This window comes from Pyrgilauda ruficollis, unplaced genomic scaffold (genome assembly GCF_017590135.1).
Source record: "Pyrgilauda ruficollis isolate IOZ18807 unplaced genomic scaffold, ASM1759013v1 scaffold139, whole genome shotgun sequence".
NCBI classification, from domain to species: Eukaryota; Metazoa; Chordata; class Aves; order Passeriformes; family Passeridae; genus Pyrgilauda; species Pyrgilauda ruficollis.
Genome location: NW_024512432.1, coordinates 1,572,385 through 1,595,017, shown reverse-complemented (window position 1 = coordinate 1,595,017; position 22,633 = coordinate 1,572,385). Strand labels below are relative to the sequence as shown.

Below are 22,633 nucleotides of genomic sequence, written 5' to 3'. Positions count from 1 at the left end.
TATTGGGAACTTGTACTTTTTTTTTTTCTTGTGCTTGGAGCTCAGCAAAAAGGTGACAGTATGTGCCTTTAAATACTCACTTTCTTAAATGACTCTCAGATGTGATTTGAAGTTTTTTTTTTAAAACTTGTTTTTCAATACACCATGTGCCTAGTTTCTGATGGAGATTCCGCATTTGGAGATGTGTATAAAGAAGCAGTCTTGAGCACATGTAAACATATGCGTTAATATATAGTGCAGGTCGAAAGGAGGGGAGCAGTGTTAAAGCTCAAACTCAGAGGAAGCCCATGCCATGTAACACTGCATTTGTTGTACTTACATATAATCAACTTTGTTACTGTCAGCAGTGTTGTCGGGCAAGTCCAGCTCCTCTTGAAATAGCTGCTGCAAATCCTGGCTGACCGCGATATCAGTAGTTTTAAGGTGCATCAGTGGACTGAAAACATACGGTCCTTCAGCTTTTCAAGTGTTAAGTCCTTACTAACCGTAACCTGATTAATTGATACTGATACTCGTGTGCAGTACATTACAAAGTTAGTGAATATATTAAAATAGCGATGCTTAAAATTTGAAATCATGCAGGAGAGAGTCGCCCTCAGGGCGAGGGGGAGCGGGGCCCGGGCGACAAACTTACCGGCGAGAGCTGGCGGTTCCTGGAGATATGTGGAACCGCGAATATTGTCAGTTTCTGCCCGAAATGCCACCCCGGATCAGGCCGCTGATGTGCTCTGGTTTTCCCTTGTAGGTCTGGGAGCGTGGCGACGAACTGGCGAGAGATATTTGATTTTGTACATCAGCTGACAGAAAGATTTGTGAGGTGCGTGGTGCTGCTTGTGAGACCCGAGGTGATGCTGGAGTAATTCTGGGCTGTGTTAAACACCCTCCCTCCTCCCCGGTCCCCGTGCTTTTGCAAGCTCAGGGGATGTGCTCCTCAAACACATTAAAAGTTTGGCCTCTAAGACCCAAATTGCTGGAAGATATTGGGAACTTGTACTTTTTTTTTTTCTTGTGCTTGGAGCTCAGCAAAAAGGTGACAGTATGTGCCTTTAAATACTCACTTTCTTAAATGACTCTCAGATGTGATTTGAAGTTTTTTTTTTAAAACTTGTTTTTCAATACACCATGTGCCTAGTTTCTGATGGAGATTCCGCATTTGGAGATGTGTATAAAGAAGCAGTCTTGAGCACATGTAAACATATGCGTTAATATATAGTGCAGGTCGAAAGGAGGGGAGCAGTGTTAAAGCTCAAACTCAGAGGAAGCCCATGCCATGTAACACTGCATTTGTTGTACTTACATATAATCAACTTTGTTACTGTCAGCAGTGTTGTCGGGCAAGTCCAGCTCCTCTTGAAATAGCTGCTGCAAATCCTGGCTGACCGCTCTGTACAAACAGCTGAGGATTGCAGTGCTTTGCTTTAAAAAACCCTACCACAAAACCCAGAATAAACCGAACGAATCCCTCGCCACACACAGGGAGAGATGGTGTGGTAGGATTTGCTGAGGAAAAGCCAGTGCGGAGTGCAGTTATAATCTTGGCCTGCTAACAACAGGATGATCCAATTAGGCTTTTATAAGTCAATACAGCTTATTGTCATCTTGTCAAAAGCAAATCTTCTGTAAACTTATGCAAAACTTCTGTCCAGGGGGCGACAGAAACTTTTCAAAGTTGTGTTGTAAGCTCTGGAATGACACCAAAAAAAAAAAAAAGAAAAAAAAAAGAAAAAAAAAAGAAAAGAAAAAAGAAAGAAAAAAGAAAGAAAAAAGAAAGAAAAAAGAAAGAAAAAAGAAAGAAAAAAGAAAGAAAAAAGAAAGAAAAAAGAAAGAAAAAAGAAAGAAAAAAGAAAGAAAAAAGAAAGAAAAAAGAAAGAAAAAAGAAAGAAAAAAGAAAGAAAAAAAGTACTTACATTCCCTTGATATCAGTAGTTTTAAGGTGCATCAGTGGACTGAAAACATACGGTCATTCAGCTTTTCAAGTGTTAAGTCCTTACTAACCGTAACCTGATTAATTGATACTGATACTCGTGTGCAGTACATTACAAAGTTAGTGAATATATTAAAATAGCGATGCTTAAAATTTGAAATCATGCAGGAGAGATGATACAACTTACCTTGGGAAAATTCCTGTCTTGGGCCTCCAGAGCATCAGGCAACTCCTAAGTGTTTTCCACTGCTAAGTAGATATGATTCCCTGCAACCCTGTGCAAAGAGACAGGTGACCTTCTTAAAAATACATTTGAAAAATATTTAATTCCTCAATCAAATCAGTTCATACAGCATTGCTTTTTCACAGCATGACATTTCTCTGGATGCTTTCAGGGAAGAAGTTTTCAAGTCTCACAAGTCTCTGGGTCAGAGAAACCAAGGCAGTGTCACTCTGGAAGACCCTGTGTGCTGCTTTCAGGGGGCTGGGGCAGTCAGTAGGCACTGCTTCTGAGACTGGGAGGAGATGATAAAGATAAACAAAAAGCAGGGTTGGAAATCGACATTGTGTCACCCTGAAAGAAAAGGGGAAGTTGCCAGGGTCAGTTTCGAAGGTGGGAAGTGTGCCTGGTTAGTACCCACGGGAGCAGGAGGGAACCGAGTGGTGTGCCTGCCTTGGTGTTACACCTGCGGCCCTGACAATTCCAGAGGGTGTGCCTTACCTTCCGTGCCTGGGGGGGGCACATCACCGGAGACTGTCATGTGGGAGAGAGGAACAGTTCAGCTGCTCTGCTCCCTGAGCATCTGGGTGAGGAGAAGGTAGGCAAAAATGCTTTAACTCCTCTCGTTTTGGGTTTGTAGTTCAAAAATACATTCCTAGGAGGCTGGAGGATAAAGATCATGTGAATGAGACCTGAATAAGTGAATTATAGGTATGTTTCTCTGAAATATGTTTCTGCCTTCTTTCCCTTTCCTGAAGCCCCAAGATGAGACTGTCGTTCATCGTGTTTTCCACCCAGGCGCATGTCATTATGCCGCTAACTGGAGACAGGTTAGTGCTGTGCTTTTTTAATTCCCTCTCTCCCTCTGCCCGTACTGAATCAGAGCAGCAGTAACAGGAACAGAGCAACGACTGATACCTCTAAGTGGTGGCCAGTCATGAAGCCACCCTGCAGAGCTGATTTAATTTTGTGACCATATGAGGATGGCCTCCTAAAAAAGGAAGGAGAGGAATGATGGGAAACAAATCCTTGATGTTACCTCTGCCACTGCTTAGCAGAAAAACTAGCAGTAATGTTTTCATCTCTGTGTGACTCTGCATCTTGCTTGGCACAGTGAGAGAATGATTCTTCCATTTGGTTTTGTAAAGCAAAAACCATTCAAAAACCTGTAACCACTCTGTGGTTATCAGGATTTTTTCATGTCTAGGAGAAGCATAAGATGGTAAATAAATGTTTCTCATATTCTTAAGTAAGGTAGGTATTTTGTTTTGTATTTCCTAATCTGGACTTCAGGGCTTGTTTTAGACAGTGGGGTTGGTGCCACCTTAAGGGTGTGAGATCTTCCTGACACTGTGGTGATGTACGGGTGGACCTGAACTTTCAGTGGATGGTTTGAAGGCACTGGAATTCAAGGCTGCTCACTCTGATTTCTAAAGCAAGTGAGGATTTGCAGCTAGGATATCTTAAGGATGGGTGGGGGGAAACAGAAGGAGGAGAAACTGGTAGAGGGGAAAATATTGCAAAAATAATTACCGAACTCCCAGAAACTGGGAAATGGTCGTGTGGAGTTAGTGCTCTCAGCAGAGGACAGTGGCACTGCTGTCAGAGTCCTTCTGTATCCTCGCAGCTTCCTCAAAACCCACACGACCTCTGCTCTCTCCCTTCTGTCCGGAAGCTACTGCCATGCACAACCTTCTGGGTTTTGAACCTGTGGATAAACCATTTAGGAGTCACTCCACAAACCTGTGGCAGGGTGGAAGTAAGGTGGTCCGTCCTTTCTGCTCCCGTTAGCAGGGTCAGTGCAAAACGTGGTGTGCTGTAGTTGGTTAGCTCTGCTGTGGGTTTGTTTGTTTTAAACAATGCATAACAACAAGTACGAGACCTCCTGAAAAGACCTGCTGCTGGCAACAGGCAGCATCTCAGCTGACATCTGAGATGTCTAAAAACTCAGGTCTGAGCCCCTCCTGTTTTAGCATTTAAAGAGTGGTCTGACTTGAAAACAGCCACTTCCCCCCATCCAGACTGGGATATTGGATCTGCTCTCTGTGGGCAGAGAGAAGCTTATAAGTCATTTTTCCAGATGGCTGGAGAGGGGTCAGGAGAGGACACTTGAGCCTGTTCTGAGGCCTGCTGAAGTCAATGAGGTCCTTTCTCCATTTCAGTAGGCTGTCAGTGGCCTGTTCCTTATCAGGCCCGAGAGGCAGCACTGATAGCACACAGGCCACTTGAAATGCCGGGCAGGCTGCTGGAAGCCCGCCACCGGGACACAAGCGCCTTTTTCATTGCCGGTCTGTGGCACACTTGGAGCCAGGGACACAATCGCGTTTTTCTCAGAAGCCTCGTGTAAAGCACAGGAAGAATCTCTGCAGATCTAGTGGCTTCCCTTGAGGGCCTTGGCTCTAGTTCAGGGCTGGCCGATGCTCCTGCGAGTGTGTCAGGGGAGGCAAAGTGCCACCCTTCTAGTTCAGGGGGAATTACAAAGAGAGGGTGACTGTGACCATATGTACACAGGTAAGGATGGATAGACACAGCTGGAGTAGCTGTCCTTTTAGATATTAAAGAAGTCAACAGAGGAAAAATCCTGAGACTGTCTGGCCCCCATTGTTCTCAACAGAAGATGAGGATGCTGGGCCCAATGCAGTTCTGGGGATGGGTGTTTGTGAGGCTGATTATGGGATGTTATGGCCTTGATTTGTTACGTGCACTTTGGACTTACAGGCATGTTTTTGCCCTGGCTTACTTGCTAATTCCCAAATGTCAGGAAACAATTTCTTCCCAGCAGTTAGATCAAAGTAAGGCAGAAATTTTTGTTTGGAAAGCCTTAGGCTTCTGATTGTTTGCAGAATGTTTTTGCTGGGTTTACTGCACAATAAAGCTGTGGATATAAAGAAGGCCACAGCATAGCGCCAAAACCCCCAAATTCCCAAATATTTTGTGAGTGTGGGCAGCACTGTGACTAACTCTGTAAAGAGAAGTCATTGTTAATCACAGTACAGACAGTGCTACAATAACCCCATGGAATAACAACAGCACCCAGGTGGAACAGCCTTCTCACACTGGTTAAAGCCCATTTGAAATACACACGTTTGTGAAGTTGAGCTGGAAACTGCAATAAGTGGTAAACAAAGATTGGTGCACTCACCTTTCGGGCTTACGGTTGGAAAACCCGCGGTTTGGGACAGTGGGTACCCTCAGGAATGCCATCCAGCTGGCATGATGTTGCCTTTGTTCTCTTCTGGCCAGCTGTGCTGGCCAGCAGCAGTCCAGGTTGCTGTGAGTCTGCTTTGGCAGCGCTGACCGGTGCCATCGGCCAGCCCTGCTGCCTCTGTCTGGGTGAAACTCCTGCTGGAGATAAAGAGAGATGGTGTTAGTGAAGGTGGGAAAGTAGGACTCTTGAGTACCTGGTTACATGACCAACCATCCCGTCCTTGTCCCTAGTCCAGTGGTGCACTGACTGCTCCTTGTTTCACAGGGATGTGTAAGACATGGACGTGTTTGGGGCCTCAGTCACGTCAGCTGCCCCTGCGCGTGGGCCCAGGGCAGCTTGCCAAAACAGACTCATCTGCAGAGAGTGCATTCTGCTGCGTGTATCGAGTATAGCAGAGTTGGCCACTGATGTGGTTTTCATCTGGAGCCCGTGCATGAGGCCTCAGGTTTGAAGCAGAGTAATTCTTTTAAGTGAATCAACCCTCTGTAGTGTTTAAGAGGCCTAGAAGGCACAAGCCTCCTCTAAGTGATGCGTCTGAGGAGGCTTGTGCAGGGTTTCCTTTCTCCAGTAGGACAGCTCACCTCATCAGAGATGGAGCCATCCCTCTTTTTGTTAAAGAACACTTCCCCTCTCGGTTTCACTGACACGTGTGTGTGTTTTCCTGTTTACTGCACATCCTCCTTAGCAGCAAACCCCAAGTACCTGTTTTGTTTGCCTTCGTTTGTTAGGGATGAGCTGTTGCCTTGCAGCACACAGCCTCACTTCTCACCAGAAATACATGCTCAGTGAAAGCCACCATCTCCTGCCAGTGCTCACGTGGTCATCACCTTGAGATAATTCAAGATTCCAGCACTTCAATAGGTGGAATGCAACACGGAAAAGACATACAGAATAATGTCCCCCCACTCAGAGGAGCTAAGAACACCCATTCCAGAGTCTGCATGGGTATTAGCAGCTGCGTTTGCCTGGCTGCTGCTGGAGGAGCTGTCTGAGGCAGTTACACAGCTTAGAGAGAGAACAGACGGGGTATCTATTAAAAAATTAGCTGTGCCTATGCTAAAACACAGAAATGGGCTGCAGCGCATATGCTGAGTGGGTAAAAGATATTAAATTTGTACTTATTCAGCCCAAACACAGACAGGCTGCAAGTTGCTGATTCTGTTTTGCCTCTTCCACCTCCGTCCCTTTTCTGACTTGCACCACAAAGCCAGCAGCCCTCAGCCTTTGTTAGTGTTCCTGAGCCATGCCGTGGGATGTCCGGGCACCCAGGCTGAGGTACAGATGTCACCAGGCTGCTGTCACGGTACAGATGAGTTATACAACCAGAACTTCCCTGGGGACTTCCGTGGCCACCAAGCAGCCTTACAGAAACTAGAGAAAGGGAAGTTGTGAGAGCACTGAGGAGCAGGAATAGGAGTCCTGAGTGCTGTGGCTGGTTGACTGCTGAGTCCCATTGATTACCAGGACAGTGCAGGCAGGCACGAGCCCCTGTGCCTGGCCTTCAGACCAGCCAGGGGTGAGTTTTGGAGTGATGGAGCCCACCTCTCCTGCTGGTTCTGGGCCCCAAGTCCTGCATCCACACTGCCTTCTGGCATCCAGACCAGGACCCGCTTGCACTTGACCAGCTTGGAGAATGCTGGGAGCTAGTTAACATCTGGCTGGGTCTGTCTGGTGCAGCTGTGCCCTGAGGGCAAGAGATGGTGCCTGATTAAACACAGCTAAAAGAGCTCATGCTACCAAAGATTTTCCTGCAGCCCCTTGTAGGCAGAGGCCTGGCAGCACCAGAGATTGCTGTGTGACCGGGTCACAAGACATTGCAGATAAATAAAACCGAACTGATTGTACAAAAGCTATTTTTGCAAAATGAAATCTGTTTCAGAAAACTGGGACTTGAGTTGCTGCTTGTTTCTTGGCAGCAGAGCACTAACGCCTGTGATGTGCTGCCACTCATTTCTGGCAAGCACCAACTCTGTGGTTTATAATCTGCGTTCGTACATAATCACTTGCAAGTTGTTTCTATAGATGCTGAATGTAAAATATTTGGATCAAACAGATTGTATTATCTTACATAACTTGTTCCTTTCCATACATTCAGTGCCACATATCTCTTCTACTCCCTCCCTTCCCTGGTTGTATCAGTGGATCCTGTGACGGGGAGCTTATTCCAGCTATGGATTGTACTTTGGAACAGAGCTGCTAAACATAGAGGAAGCCCATCCGTGGAACAAATGACGAGTGGGTGGCATTCAGGCAGTGTGGCATATGCATTCTTTCTCATTTGGTCTGGCCTAAGGAAAGCTTTCACGCATCCCGCGATGTATTTTCCCTCCATCTCCTCACCCCTGCTGGGTTCCTCTTTCTCACCTAGATTTGTCACAGTGTTCTATATATTCTGGCCCAAATTTTGCCCCTTCTTAGTTTTTGCTCTTCATTCCCTAGCATGACTTCCCGTGGACTTGGCTGGAACTGTGTTTGCAGAAGAATGAAGACCCTCCAGATCTGATTGTTTCAGTAGTCTCTCTGCCTTTGTTCCCCCCACTTGTGCTGATTTCACTGGAAATAATTTCTGTGGTGCAGTCTATCAACTTTAACCATTTCAGCCCCATAGTTAGAGAGCATCTTCCAGGTGGATCTGCTGTACTGCTCGTGAAAAATCACGGAGCAGATGCATTCTCCCATTAAATCTAAGTGAGCTGTGGACCTGTCTTATGAAGGGATGCCTTTTGAAAGGTCACACAAAAAGGTTCTAACTGTCAAAGTCTAAATCTGTCCTCAATCCTGCTCTTTTCCCATGCGAACAAAAGGTGTTTTGCAAATGCTGCATTTGCCTATTGATGTTTTCTTCAGGGCAAAGATTTTAATTTTTGAAGTCCAGTTCTATGTGATTAAATGCGTACATATTGATCTGGAAGATTGCTGCTGAAATAGAACTGCTGTTTTAGGGGATTTCTTCTTTAACTGCAATGTGATTGGAAGCAGAGTTGGTTTAAAGTAGCAAGATAGACCTAACGCAACAGAATTTCCACTGGACTATGTAATCTGAGGCTTTGCCACCTCTCTGCAATACCTGCTCCACCTGGACATTTTCCTTGATTGCATCTTTTTGACTCACTGAAGCATATTTTGTTAGATAGGTCTGAAATACCTGTTCCCACAGCGCCGCTTCTGTCATGAACACACAGTCTGCCTCCACGTGGGATCCTAGCTAAAGGCTCTAAGTTACAGCTTTTCATTTCAGTTCTCCGTGAGGACAAATACCTTTTTTCAATTGATAAATTACATCCTTTTCACACTTCAGGTCATACAAACAGGCTCTTACCTTTTTTTTTGTTCACAGAGAGAAAATCAAGAAAGGTCTAAAGGATCTGGAGGAGGTGACACCAGCAGGTGAGACGTACATACATGAAGGACTAAAACAGGTAGGTTTTACTCATCTTCTTGCAATCAACACATCCTCTGTTCTCACCCTTTGGGTAACAACCTGTAACATAAATAGATTTATGTTTTATCGGTCTGTTTTGCTCAAATCTGTCTGGTTGCCTGAGTGGTCCCAGTGCTGCCCAGACACTCTGCAAATCCCAAGCAGAAGATGACTAGCCATCACAGCAATGTGCCATGTGGAATGTCTCTGACTCGCTCCTTCTCACGGAGCAGGGGTCTGTGGGGTGGGTCTCAGAGCTCAGCCAGCATCCCAGTGACATGGTAAACAGCCGCACGCAGCTGGGGGCTGTGGGGCTTGCAGGGCCTTCCAGAGCGCTCTCCCTGGGGAGAGTTTACCATACAGAGCAGCGATCCAGAGACAAATGCTCTTCATTTTGGACTCTCTTAATTATAGAGTTCCCAGCCACTTTTATTTTTCTTTGTTCAAATAGTGCAGTTTGATGAAAGCTCTGGCCCTGAAGGTGAGGATCTAAGCTTTCACTGTTACAGAACAGTCAGTTATTCCCCAGTGACTGTAGAGCCTTGCAAGCAGGATCTACACAATGAAAAGCTGGGCAAAGGGAATTTTGTTGCTGTTAAAAAAAAAAAAAAGTTTTAAGCCATTCTTTTAATATCTTGGAACCTACTGACTGTGTTGAAATCTGGGGGGTAGCAAAGGAAACCCTTATGGTGGATTTGAAGAGATGTGTCCTGGAAGAACTGCGTGTTGGTAAGGGTTGATGGGTCAGTGACCCCAGTGCTTTAGAGATGGGCTCAGTGGTGGCTGGAAAGGACCGATGAGGGGTTTTCCCTGCCTGTAGTGAGTTCAAGGGAGGCAGAGGATTGCCATGAGAGAGGTGTTGTATTAGATGCTTAGAAGATGCATCACGGTTAAAGGTTTGGGTGTAGTTTTAAGGTGGATAATTAATTTTGTTGTTTTCAGGCCAACGTGCAAATTGCGAAGCAAGGAGGCTCAAGGTTCTCTAGCATCATCATTGCACTAACTGATGGCAAGCTGGACGGTCAGATTCCCCTGTATGCAGAGAAGGAGGTGAGCACGAGCTGGAAATACATGTCGTGCTCTGCAGACTTTGGGTGCTGCCTTGTTGAATAAAAAAAATTGCTTATTTCCTGTTCTATGATGCCACAGGCAAGGAAATCCAGAGAGCTGGGAGCGAGAGTTTACTGTGTCGGTGTCCAGGATTTTGAACAAGAACAGGTAAGAATAAGACCTTTACTATTAGAGAGTACTAGGCAGTACCTCAACCCAGAGTTTTACAGAGTTGATGTTAAGTAGTACAGAAATTTAATTTTACTTACATTAGGCAGAGTAATGTCTTCTCTGGCTCAGGAATCACACTCAGATGTATACGTAGACATAAATAGAACGTGTGGGTGTCGTGCTCACTGCCAAGGAGACCCGTTGGAAATCCCCCTGTTAACTGGGAGCTGCCAACGGGAGGGTGCAGGCAAGCCCCTCTCACTGGAATGGCAACCAGGTCAGGGTACTGATCACATGAACAGAGGAGCTGTAGGCAAGATGCAAGCAGTGTATATGTAACAGTCTTGGGATAAGGAAAAGAACGTGGGATTCATGTCCTTCACTGGAAAGCTGTTCCAGAGCTGCTGTGTCCCAGTGAACACTGTAGCTACTCCTGTTAGGCCAAAGTGGCTTCAAGGAGAGGTACACAAAGGGCTGCTTCCTGCAGAAGATGCAGAGAAAGAGCTTTTAGTGAGAGGCAGAGCAAACGGGGAAGGCAATTCTGGACAGAGGTACAAAACCACGGCCAAGATACAGGCCCTGAAAAGCTTCTTCAGTGTGATGCTTGCCACGATGACTAGCCAGCATTTTGTTAGCTGCAGTTGGCTGTGCTAAGTCCTGCAGTTCTGAAAACTCTTAGTTAGCTGTGAGAGAGCTCTCAAGTTTCCCTCTTTTCACAGAATTGATGAGGGTTGACATCCATTTAAATTTTAAGGGTGTAAAGCACTGTGAGGAATTGAGTTTGTCAGATGATTCATGTGTTTGCATGTGTTTTCTCTCCAAAGCTGGAAAGAATTGCTGACGTGAAAGAGCAAGTCTTCCCTGTCACTGGAGGATTCCAAGCACTTAAGGGGATAATCAATTCTGTGAGTACCAGGCAATAAGTTTTACCTTTCCTCAAGATTAGCGCATACTCCCCAGTCCCACTTCCAGGCAGAGCTGGTTCCTAAGGCAGGAGATGCAGTAGATGAAGTTCTTTACCATTACCTTAGAGAGGCAGTTCTGTAAATGAGCACTGCTTGTGCCTCCTGCAGTTGTTGGTGCTCAGACCCTCTGTAGAATTCGAGGACTCTTCCAGAGGAGAGGGGAGTTCATGTGCAAAGTTTGGGGCATGCTCTGATAAATGACTGCTTCGGAAACGTTTGGTCTGGAAAAAATGGAGACTGTTACTCAGGGAGACTTGAGAACAAACAACTTCTTAAAATCTGGGGAATAGGTGCAATTTAGGAACTAACCTTTACTTACAGAGAGAAGCGTTTTAAATCCATGACTTTAACCGCTTGTTATCCCAATAAGCGTTAAGACTCAGTTCCAGTTTTCAGCATGGCGTGACAAACTCCTGCAGGTGAGATGAGGCCATTTAGCTGATTACTGTGGTTCGCAGAAAGGGATCAAAGAGAAACATTTTGGTTGTGATCAGTGGCTTGACACTGTTTCAGCTGTGTGTTAAGACACCTGTGGTTGTGAACACAAAAGTTATTTGTCTCATTTTAGACTGAAGGCTGTGTTTTTTATGCAAGGTTAGCAGTGCTGCTGCTGCATGTCGGCAGCACATTGCTTACTGGCAGAAGTCAAAAGCAATAATGAAATCCTTTTTCTGAGAGAGAGCCCACTGTCATTCATTTCCCTTTCCTTTTCTTAAATAACAAGAGGATACTACTCACATACAGGATACTACAGTCACGAATTTATCACTTCCTTTGAGCACTGTGGTTTTTGTGAATGCCGTAATGCAGCAACTTATTTCCCTTGTTACTTAAAATAAGTGTAGTTCCAGAATCTTCCTTGGGTTTTGTAAAGAAAATTAATCCATCTTTTGATGCATTGACATTTGTTCTCCTGAAAAGACAGGGCAGCCAATGTGGCGCTGCCTAAAACCTTTACTATTTAAAATCTCTGTGCCATTTGAAGGACTCTTAGGATTCAGCTATGCTGCGGGTGCAAATGATCCAAGTGCCAGTGCTGGGCTTTTTTATAAGGGCTGGATGTTTAACCCCAGCTGATGACGTGGTGTTTCCAAGGATACTGCTTTGCAAATAAGCATGTCAGGGATAGAGGAGTAAAGGCACTCGCGTTCGGAGTTTCCCCTCCAGCGAGGGTCACTGACCTGCACATGGGCATTTCTGAGGGCTCAGGTCTCCGCACTCCTCCGCTCCTTTCGGGAAGCAGCAGGACTACGGTCGACTGAGGTTTCTGAGGAGCTCAGCTCAAAGAGTCTGTCATTCAAACACACGGCAGGTTAGTGTAAGCCGTAGGGCGTCCCATTACCCAAGGTGGTTTTGGGCAGTCTCTGGCTGCTAGCAGTGCCAGCCTGCTGCATCCATACCTCCCAGAACTTTAAAGCACCTTCACTTCTGTGTCAGCAGGGAGCGAGGCTTTTCTAACAAGATATGCCTGATGGTGTTTGCACAAGCCTCAATCCAGCTGCTTCTGATACTTAGGAAAAACCTGGCTGTAAAAATCCCACATTTGGGCATATCACAGCTGTAGAACAGGACCAAACACACGGAATGGCAGCACGGATATTTGGTATGTTAATATAATTAATACTCAATTTTCTTTGCTGGGGTTTGGAGTGATTGTGACAATTAATTCTCATAACATTATAGCACTGATAAATAGATATAATTGAACATGAAATAGTCACATTTTCCTTTTTAGTCACTATTATAAATTCATTTCAGTTTGCAAGTTAGCTAGAGAATACAGACTCGGAGACACTGATCTGAAGGGGAAAGCTAATTTTGACCCAGATGAAAAGGAGATAGGTCACAAACATACAACAGTATTGCTCAAAGTACAGAGTCAAAGGTGCAGTTGTGAAACGCTCTGTGAATGTTGCTGAACAATTTCTATTCAGAAAAAAACATTGTCTTCAAAAATGGTAGCAACCCAGCAATTAAAGCCCCTGAGCAAAACTACAGCCCAGAACTGCTGAGTAGGTGATGCAGGAGCCTCTATTACACTGATCTCTCCAGGTATGCGACTATTTGGCTGCTATCTTGTTACTTTTGCACTGTATTCCCGGAGAGCTGAGCACTTACTCTGCGTTTGTTAGTGTTAAAAAAAAAGTGATGATTTCAGCACAGACTATCTGTCGTACCTGCTCCTGCAGTTGCTTTCAGTATAAGCAACTACTCCAATTTATTTTCTCTGGACAGATAGACAATGTCTATTTAATCATGACCAGGGATTAACATTCAGGACAGTCATAATGAATGAACATTTAGACTAACCTTGGCTTAGATGCAGGAGAGCTTGCGCCGTGTTTTGACGTTAGTTCTGATAAAACCCTTGGGAAGTGAGAAGGGTTGATGTACCTCCATGCCATTGTTTCTGCTGAATAACACGCACTACTACACTACTAACTACATCCAACTACACTACTAACATCCACTACTAAAAGTCTGTCCAGACCTGTGAAGAGGGGGCTGCTTTGCAAAGTTTCTGCTCTGCCAGCATTGCTCATACCTAGCTTACAAGGTCATAACTAAACAGCATTGTCAGTGTGAATAAATCTGAGCAAAACTCTAGAGCTTAAAAGCAAAACGCTGAAGGCAAGTTACCGCACTCTGAGGAACAGTCACTGATGGGGTTTGGCTGATTGTTACACGGAGTGCAGCCTTGTGAGCGAGCCAGGACAGGGTGAAGGCTTTGGGAGGGCACAGTTTCTGTCACCGTGCAGCAGATCACTACTAGATAAGAAAATGAAACCCTTAATTAAACTGAAGTTCTGCTGATTTGTGAGTGAAAGTTGTCTGGTTGTCTCTGCAGGCAGAATTGGACAAGGCTGGTACCTTGAAAAGTTACATTAAGGGAACTCACTTAAGTAACATTATCAGTGTATGACAGCTCTAAGTAGACAAACACAATTTTATACTGAAGTAAGTTGACAGCACTTAATACAGGAAGTTAAAATATATTTTGTTCGTAGGAAACAGCACAAAAACTTACAGATAAGACTACAGGAACTGATACATGCAGAATTTTAGAGGAAGTAGGTCAAAAAAGGGTCAGCCTAGAGTTGTTTTATCTTCCGGTGTTCCAAAATTTCTTAAAAATTCTACCTGAAAATGATTAGAAATAGAATTGGTAATCTCTCCTTGTGCTTGTTCATTTTACAGGTGCTCAGGTTTTTTTTTTTTTATTTTTACATGGGAAACTCACTGTTAAACATAATGGACAAAAAAAAAAAAACCAGATTAAGTCATGTGACTGAGTAGTTGCATTGTAAATTGAAGCAAAATTCTCTCCAAGTTGGCTGAGCCTCTTGGGAAAAAGCCCTATGCCTCAGCATAAAGCTGTTGGTTTGTTCAGGAAAAGCTGCCAATTGGGATACTCAAGGATCTGCCTCCTGGTGAAGGGTTGACCAGGGGAGAGGAGACCTCAGGGTTTGCAGGGTGCAAGCTCCCAGGCTGACATGGACTGACTGAGACCCACCCAAGGAGTGCACCCGGGGCCAGTGAGGCCAAACAAAGGGTTAAATGCACACAAGGTCCTTAAAAAAACCTAGGTTCACCCCGTGTCAGACTCTGGCTAAAGGGGTTTAAGTAGGGAGTGCTGTAAAAAAATAAATTGCTTGCTATAAAAGTATAAATTCTCTCCAGTAAAACTCTGTGGGTGATGGAGGGAAGTCTGCTCCTGTTGCAAAGAGCAGTCAGCAAAATCCCTCTGGCATTCCAATCCCTTTGGACACCAGTGAAGGGTATCTGTGGAGTATCCTGGGGGTTTCCGTGTCAGCTGGATGGCTCCTGTGTCACTCGCTGTGCATGGCAGCGTGTTGCGGTGTTGCAGTTGCACGGCTCGGTGACAGCCAGCGCAGCGGGGCCCGCAGGGAGCTGCTGCACACACACACACCGTGCGCGGCAGCACGCTGCCGCTCCCTCGCCGACTCACCTCTCATCTGGAGCGTGGTGACGCTCACTGCCACCACGCCTGTGCCCCGGGGCTCGGCACACACAGCGGAGAGGGGCCCCGCAGGCTGCTGACAACTCGGTGGTGAGCAGACCTGTCCCCGTTTGCCGTACTAACACAAAGTCAGCGGGGAGGGAAGCCCCCAAACCACGTTGGACAGCCAGGTGGTGCCCAGGCAGGGACAAAACCACAGTCTAGCAAGAGGGAGTCAGTTTTGTTGAGGTAGGCAAGAGGTTTTCATGTGAGGAACAACTTTAGCCTTTTTGTTTATAAAACTTACTGCACTGGCTTCCCAAAGACATGCTCCAGCTTCTCTCCATGGATCTGACGCCTTCTTTTCCAGCTGTGCTGTCAGCAGCACTTCCTCAGGCTGACCTGGCTTTGGCACTGGGGGAGGGTGAATTACCCAGCTCCCAGGAGTCCAACAGCATCTCCCGCTGGTACCTGCTGTAAGGCAACAGAATTTGTGTTTAGGGAGGGTGGGAAACTTCCCCACTGCCTCAGTGGTTCTCCAGGGTCAGACACCAGAGAACGCTGGTTCCATGTCTCTAACATGGCTGCTCACCAAACTCAGCTGCCCAAATCCAGGGGCCAGGCTGCAGCTCGGGTACTGAGCAGCAATCAGGGACTACATGATTTTCAATAATCCCTTCTGCTGTGCAGCCCCCTCGAGCTCAGCTGCCTCCCTCCACTTCCTTGGGCAGTGTGCTCAGCCTGCTCCCTCCCTTTCCCCAAGTCCTGTCCCTCCACCGTGGATGAAGGGGGGTCAGCCAGCTGACTGGACGCGGTTAAGATTTTTCAAGGCCAAAATCAGCTTAAACGGTTCATTATCAATTATACATCAACTTAATTGGATCATTTCCTGTAGGAAGAAAATATGCTCGGTTTATGCACTGGGAATCCAGGAAGCAAACTATTAGACCTTTGAGGAGGTGGGGGGAGGAGAAATGCAGCAAGTTATCATTAAAAGAATTATTCTGATTAAATCAGTCATCTTATTTAATCCCCTTGGACGGTCTAATCTTCAAGCTGCACTGGGTGCAAGGTTCAGAACTAACGCTGCGCTATGTTTTCCATGTGATTGAGACTGAGGAGGTAGTTTTGGGAATTACTGCATGTAGTTGTTAAAAGGAATCAATGGCCTGGAATAGAATGCTTTCTGCTCTACCCTTCACTGCCGTGCAGCCCTCAGTTTGACATTCTCTGACATATTACAAACCATATAATGTTCTCCTGGAGCACAGTGAGCTTGATAAGCCAGCACCGGCACTGACACGACTCCGGTTAGAGTGAGCGTGCCTGTGCCCTGTGATTGGGATGGGACTTGTCAGCCAGCCCTGCACGCCTGGCAGCTCTCTTACATAAGGGATGCTGTACAACTGGCTCCAAAGGAAGCACTCACAGGTCCAAATGAAATCCAGCAACTCCTTAGTGAGAAGTTTCTTTGAGACAGATTTTTCTTACTTATTAGAAAAAAAATAAATAGCCCAAACAACTTTTTTTCCTGTTATGGAAAGTAACAGTTTGTCTTGATTCCTAGTTACATTACTTGGTAAAGTAATGGTTTTAGGGTTGTTTTTAGTAATTTGGGGGTAAAGGTTCTGATGCTGTTAAAATACGCATCTCATGACCCACAGTTTTGTCATCTCCATTTGCTTTCCTCAGTGGCTGCCAATGAGGTGCTGCTCAGCCTTGGTGTAATTAGAATATTCTCACTAACCTAACGCCGCGCCAGGCTTCTCTCGGGTGGTGATTTTATGCAAGACCATATGTCTCAGGGATTTTTTTCACTTAGATAGGGGACAGGGTAGCAGCCTTCCCCTTCCCCTCGCTCTTTGTCCACGGCACTGCCAAGCAGTGTCAGGGAGCAGGCTGGGCTTGGCAGCGAGATGTAGTCACAGGCACAGCTGTTTGGCAGCGGAGAAAGGTAGAGCCCATTAGATATTAACTGCTGCAGTTCCTGCTCTGACTTTGTGGGAGAGAAGCACCAAAATGGTGTTTGCTTGAAAAGCATGTGTTTTGTTCCAAGTCACCCTGAATTGATTGCCTTCCGTCTAGTGTGAGGTGGTCCTGCTGCCTCGTGCCTTTCTGCACAGCTCGGTGCTGGGGAGATAAATGACAGAGCTTGCTTGAGCACAGCAGAGGCACGTGATGTGAAACCAACGCTAGAAAGAATGAGAGGCTGCACTTTGGAAACAGTTAATTTCAGGGAGTTCAAGCATTAATTGCTGTATGGACAGGCTGGCCTGTCCAGAGCCTAAGGTGGGCTGTGAAGGTGCTTCTCACTTAAAAAATCTGATAAAGGTTTCTCCAGTGTAATCACAGAAATCAAGAGCTCTACTTAAATTTCTTTCCTCTTGTAACCTACTCTAGATTTTTTCTGTTAAAACCTAATTCTGCCATGCTATGGGGCGGCGGGGGGGGGGGGGCACAAGTACTATTTTCATAAAGAAAGCAACAGCTCATGAATGAGAAACCTGTAACAATGCCAGCCTACATACGCCTTAAATTCTTCATCACCCTCATTTCACACGTGTTGATTTTACATTGCCATAAGAGTCACTGAATTCAGCACAAAAGATCCTGCTCAATGCACAGTCAGCATTTCATTCTCTGGAACAAAACCAGTGAGTCCAGCAAACCAATTATACACCTCCTGCTTGACTTCTCTTTCCTTTTTACTGTCTTAGCAGTAGTAGAAAAAAAAAGTTTTGAGTTAAAAAGAAAAAAAAGGAAGCTAGCTGCCAGTAATACTTCTAAGTGACTCATAGAAAAACAAACCTACATGGAAACACAGGGTAAGCCCAGTCCTGATGCAGCCAATTGGAAGGAACGAAGCAGAATAGTTTTAGGAACTAAACCAAGCACCTGGGTGAGCTCAACTGGACACAGCTCACCCAGCACCAGCACAGTGCTGCCTTCATCATGCATTCCTCTGAGGAGCTCCACAGCCCCGAGCTGGGATGGGGCTCCAGAAGGCATTAACTCACCAGAGAATGGCCTTGCTGAGGAGCAGTGTTCCGTAGGCTGGGACAGGTTTCCCCAGCTCTGATCTGAGCTTCTGGAGCCCATCTGCATGCCCTGCTCCCCCTGTGTACGCAGGAGCCCTGCTGCTGCCTACCATTTAAATAGCTGCCCCCACGCCCAGTGGCATTGCTGAGCAGCTAAACCTGGAGCCCAAAGGTGCAGGCAATTCCTCATCAAGAAAAGGCCCACAGCTGGCAGCCCTTGAGGCTTCGCCTGCATGCACAGATCCAGCTGAGGCACGGAATGCTCAGCATAGATTTAAACACTCTTTATGTTGTTATCAGGGCCCTCTCAGACATCACCTTGCATTACTGCCCCCCACTTGCCATAAATTTATGACACTGACAGTCCGTGTGTTGCAGTGACAAGTACATGAGATAGGTGCTTGCCACTGTGTCTTGAAATATGTACCCTGATGAGAGATGCAGCTCTTCACGAAGCTGGTTTTGTGGTTACCTGAGGGAGGAGCTTGGCAGGAGGAAAGCACATCCTCATGGCAGGTCACACCATGAACAGTGTTTAGTTTCTAGCTCTGTTTTCCTTGAGCTTACAATTTTGCTCACCAGCTGTTCTGTTTGTAGCATTCCTAGAGAAAAATTACAGACCTCACATTTGGGAGGGAGAGAGGAAAGAAAAGGAGTCTCCACAGAAAAGCTACTACTGCCTGCAGCTCTGAGGCTGCCATGCAGGGTGCTCTCGGGGCCGTGCTGCCATCTCTGGCTTGTGCACACTCTGGCTGGCAGTGTGTCCGTGGACTGCGCTCCGGGGACAGGCTTCGTGCGCCGACCAGGAGATAAAGCTGCAGGGATGTTATCTGTGCACACACCAAGTGTGGAAGCGATCCTGTTGTGCTGTCAGGGGGTTTTGCACAAGTCTTGCAAAGATGAGCTTTTAAAGGTGAACATTTTCTCTTCTTTAGAAACAGGTTCTGGAAATAGCAAGTTGGATGCATTTGCTCTGTTACCGGACATACACTTTACTCAGAGACTCATGCTGCCTTTCCCCAAAAATGACAGCAGCCTGATTTGTGGTCAGCTTCTGGTGGGCACTGATGTAAACAGAGGTGCAAGCTTGAATGGATCCACAGGGAGGAAAGGCCACTGGTGGCTCTAGAAATCCTTAGTTGTTCAGAGTTGTTAATGTGCCAAGTCTGACCAGAATGTGTCAGCAGCTGTCTCCTTCCAGCAGTTCCTGCTTATTCTTACCTCTATCCCAGGAAGCAAATGCTGTACATAGCCATAGAGCATTTTCAGTTCTTGAAATCATTATGGTGGTTCAGTGAAGAATCCAGCTGTGATGATGACCTACCCAAACCCTGTATGCAGTTTACAGTTCTGGGCAGGAACAGATGCCATGCAAGTTATGATTTATGGTGCTGCCTGCTGCCAAAAACTTTTGAACTGCATACGGGGCTAAGCAAAACCGAGTGAGGTTGCAAGACAAATTGACACTTAGCGTATTTTGTTAATTGTCTCTGTATGGTTGGGCTGCTCATGGCTTGTTACTAGTGCATTGTTCTCACAATTTCATGGAACACAACCTTCATTAGAGGCCTGGAAGGAAAAGTTGTTGTTTGTGTAACACTGTGCCGCCTGGTACAGCTCTGTTCCACAGCATGTGCTGAGGGAATGGCAGGCTAAATACTGAAAAAACTGCAGGAGCCATCCTGCTTTCCTGTTAAACACTGAGAACTTGTAAGAGGCAGCAGTGAGGATGAAAAAAAGAGTCCAGGAGAGCCAGGCCTGGTCTGTGACAGGCTAAAGAGGTCCTGGAAGATCCACAAAGCACATTTTCCACAAGAAGAAATGTTGCATAAAGCAGGGGAAAGATCTCTCTGGCAAGGCAGAATTGATAAACAGAAGTGGAGTTTGCAAAGACCATTAGCAGTGGGGAGCTTGATGTCAGCCTGTTAGTTGGCTGCCTCTGTGCAGCGTGCTGCAGGGACATCTGCCCTTTCAGTGCTGATGTCAGAATTTGGGTGTGGGGTGTTTCTGCAGCTCAGGGCTGACAACACCCCAGTGAGCGGTCAGTTCAGACACCTGCAGGTCAGAAACAGGCAGTGTTTCTCCAGCAGCTCTGGTGGGAGGAAATGCGTTAGTAATGACAAAAATGGGAGTCCACTGCTTTAGAAATGGTGAACTGAAGTTTCTGTGAGCCTTCAGGAACCTTCTAGTGGGAAGCACGTAGAAAGCCATGAGGACAGATATGGATTTTAAGTACTCCTTAACAATCAGGAAAGTCTGGGAAAAATGCACTAGGTGAAAAGTGAGGCACATGGAAAAGCTGATAAAGCTTTTGATAAAGGGTAAATGGACCTGATAAATGAACTTCCTACAACTGTTTTAGGAAGACTTACATGTGCTTACTTGTAAGCCACTGAAATAACCTGGAGACAGGTGGTTTAAAGCTCCACAGCCCCAGCTGGTATGGCTGTGGTGTTCCCAGAGGAGCTGGGCAGCCCAGCAGCTGACTGACAGCAACCCTTTCAGCAAAGAAGAGCTTGTTAGGGCAGGTAGGACCCAAGGTGTGCCAGTGAGTTTGCATCAAGGGCGAGTTGGCTTGTGAGTGCCCCTGGGTATCTTGGATGCTTCTCTTCTGGTACCTTCTGCTCTCAGAAGTGTCCTGATATTATCAACTTGCTTTACTGAGAGATGCTATAGGAACTGCACAGGGTCCACTCAAGAGCCATAAGAAGGGATTTCACTGAAGGGGTGGGAGGCTGCCCTGCATGCATCCATCCCTGCGCAGCAGTGCTGGGCAGCAGAGTCAGCATGGAGCACAAGCTGCATTTGTGCCACTGGTTCTTGTGCTGGCTGCTCTAAGAGCTGGCCCTAAAAAGCCCCAGGGTTTAAAACATAAGATCCTTGCCTGCTGCTGCTGCTGTATGGCAGCAATGTAACAAGTCCTGAACACGGAGAAGCTACAGAACCATTTCCTGAGCAGTCTGTTGTGCTGCTGTTGAACGACTGGATGTTTGGGGCATGGATTCCATGTCTCATTTTTGTACAGTCCAAGAGACTGACTGCCTCAGAACAGAACTCCACTGCCTTCTCTTGTCCCAGCAGCCACACCCTTGTTACCTGCTCACAGCTGTGGTCACTTTATCTGATAGACTGTGCTCCAGCTGGCACCGTTCCCACACTGCACAGGTCGCCTCAGAAGGCGAAGAACTCCCTCTAGTCTTAGCACAGCTCTCCACTGCTGAAGCTGCAAGACAGCAGGACAAAGGCTGACAGGTTTCTGCTCTGTTTTGCTCTTGGGTTTGTGGGGATTTGGTCCTCTCTGGTAAAGCCACCACTGGGAGGAAGGGGAGGGCAGGGAATGAGAGAAAAACCTTTGTGAGCCTGGGAACAGAGTCCTATATTTGGTGTGGACCTCTGGAGACAAAGCAGATGACATCAATTCTCAGAATCTCTCCTTGCATGCTGTTAAAATATGGCAATTTGTCTTACTTGAATTTATTTTATGTCAGCAGAGTGCTTAACTGTCCTATCCAAGGATGGCCTTATAGAGTTATTATTTCAACTTTTCTTGTGGGCAGTAGGTTTCTAAATAATGAATTTGCAGTGTCTTGGATTATCCTGAACTAGAAAAGAGGGAGCACTGTATAGATTTTTGTGGAGTTTGTTTTGGTCTTGCTGACTTTGCAGCCCAGGTTTCCATAGCAGGATAGTTTAAAGTTAGTTTTACATTCTAAAGGACAGGGGTGTGAAGGCATGTTAAATAATGCACATAGATCATAAGGAAAAACGGGTAAGATGCCTTCACATAGTTTCTCCCCAGGGGGAAAAAACTTTCTATTGGAGTGCACTGTGCTGGCTGGAAGGGATAGCTTGTGTGGAAAGGGAAAAAAGATGAAAACAGATAGGAAAGAGTGAGTGGGAACAATGAAAGGTGTCAAGTTTCTGTACCTTCTTCTAAGCCATGCAAATACGTTCATTTCCCCCACACATGAAAGCACATGCAGCAGTTGCTGTATTGAAAATATTCTCAGTTTCCCGTGGTGGTGGCAGAATCCTTATGAGCCAAACCGTACACAGGGCTGGTCTCAGGACAGCTCGTGGGCTTGGACCCTGCAGAGAGTGTGATGGCTTCTGTTCAACTCTGGGGAAACTCAGTTCTGAGCAGTGTTTCAGTGTTGCTGAGAGGGACTGTTAAGGATACTAAACAGAGGTTAAGCAAAGAACTATATTTGTGTGCTTCTGATTGGCTCCACCTGAATCCAGTTAGTCCTTGATGAGGTTTGATGTCTGCTTTTTAAGCAAACTTGATCCTTGAGGAGAGGAGCTTCTGGGGACATGGCACATTTCTCTACCATTATCCTTTTTTTTTTCCAAGCATGCACTATCAGGAGTCTTTTTGAAGTATAGAAAACAACCAGACAAACTTACAAACCCAAATTTTAGTTTCAGAGGCTTTGTCACCCCAATATAAGCTTTGTTTGAGGGGGGCAGAAATGGTAGAATTAGGCCACCACCCTTGCAAAGAGAGAGTCTCTAAACAGTGCAGCTTGCTTAAGCTAAGCAAAGGACGGCAGTAATAAAAATTGTGAAAAATTATTGTCGAAGCAGTTATTTCTACGATCAGTATTAGCATCTGGAATTTTCTGCTTTAGCCAAGAGCATGCATGAAAATGGATTCCACGCAGGAGATCAGTGT

The 22,633-nt window shown here is 46.0% G+C and overlaps 1 protein-coding gene across 3 annotated transcripts in view; it reads left to right on the top strand.

The window, feature by feature from the left end:
• Positions 1–22,633, top strand: part of ANTXR2 (ANTXR cell adhesion molecule 2) — a 79,045-nt gene that overhangs the window by 1,194 nt on the left and 55,218 nt on the right. For 2 of the 3 annotated variants that reach the window (XM_041459618.1, XM_041459617.1), the window contains exons 3-7: positions 2,903–2,974; positions 8,690–8,771; positions 9,716–9,823; positions 9,923–9,991; positions 10,819–10,899. In XM_041459618.1, the coding sequence (XP_041315552.1) occupies positions 2,903–2,974; positions 8,690–8,771; positions 9,716–9,823; positions 9,923–9,991; positions 10,819–10,899 (412 nt within the window). Of the gene's footprint in view, positions 1–726; positions 818–2,902; positions 2,975–8,689; positions 8,772–9,715; positions 9,824–9,922; positions 9,992–10,818; positions 10,900–22,633 lie in introns of those variants that run through there. The other variant, XM_041459619.1, reaches the window with a different exon arrangement.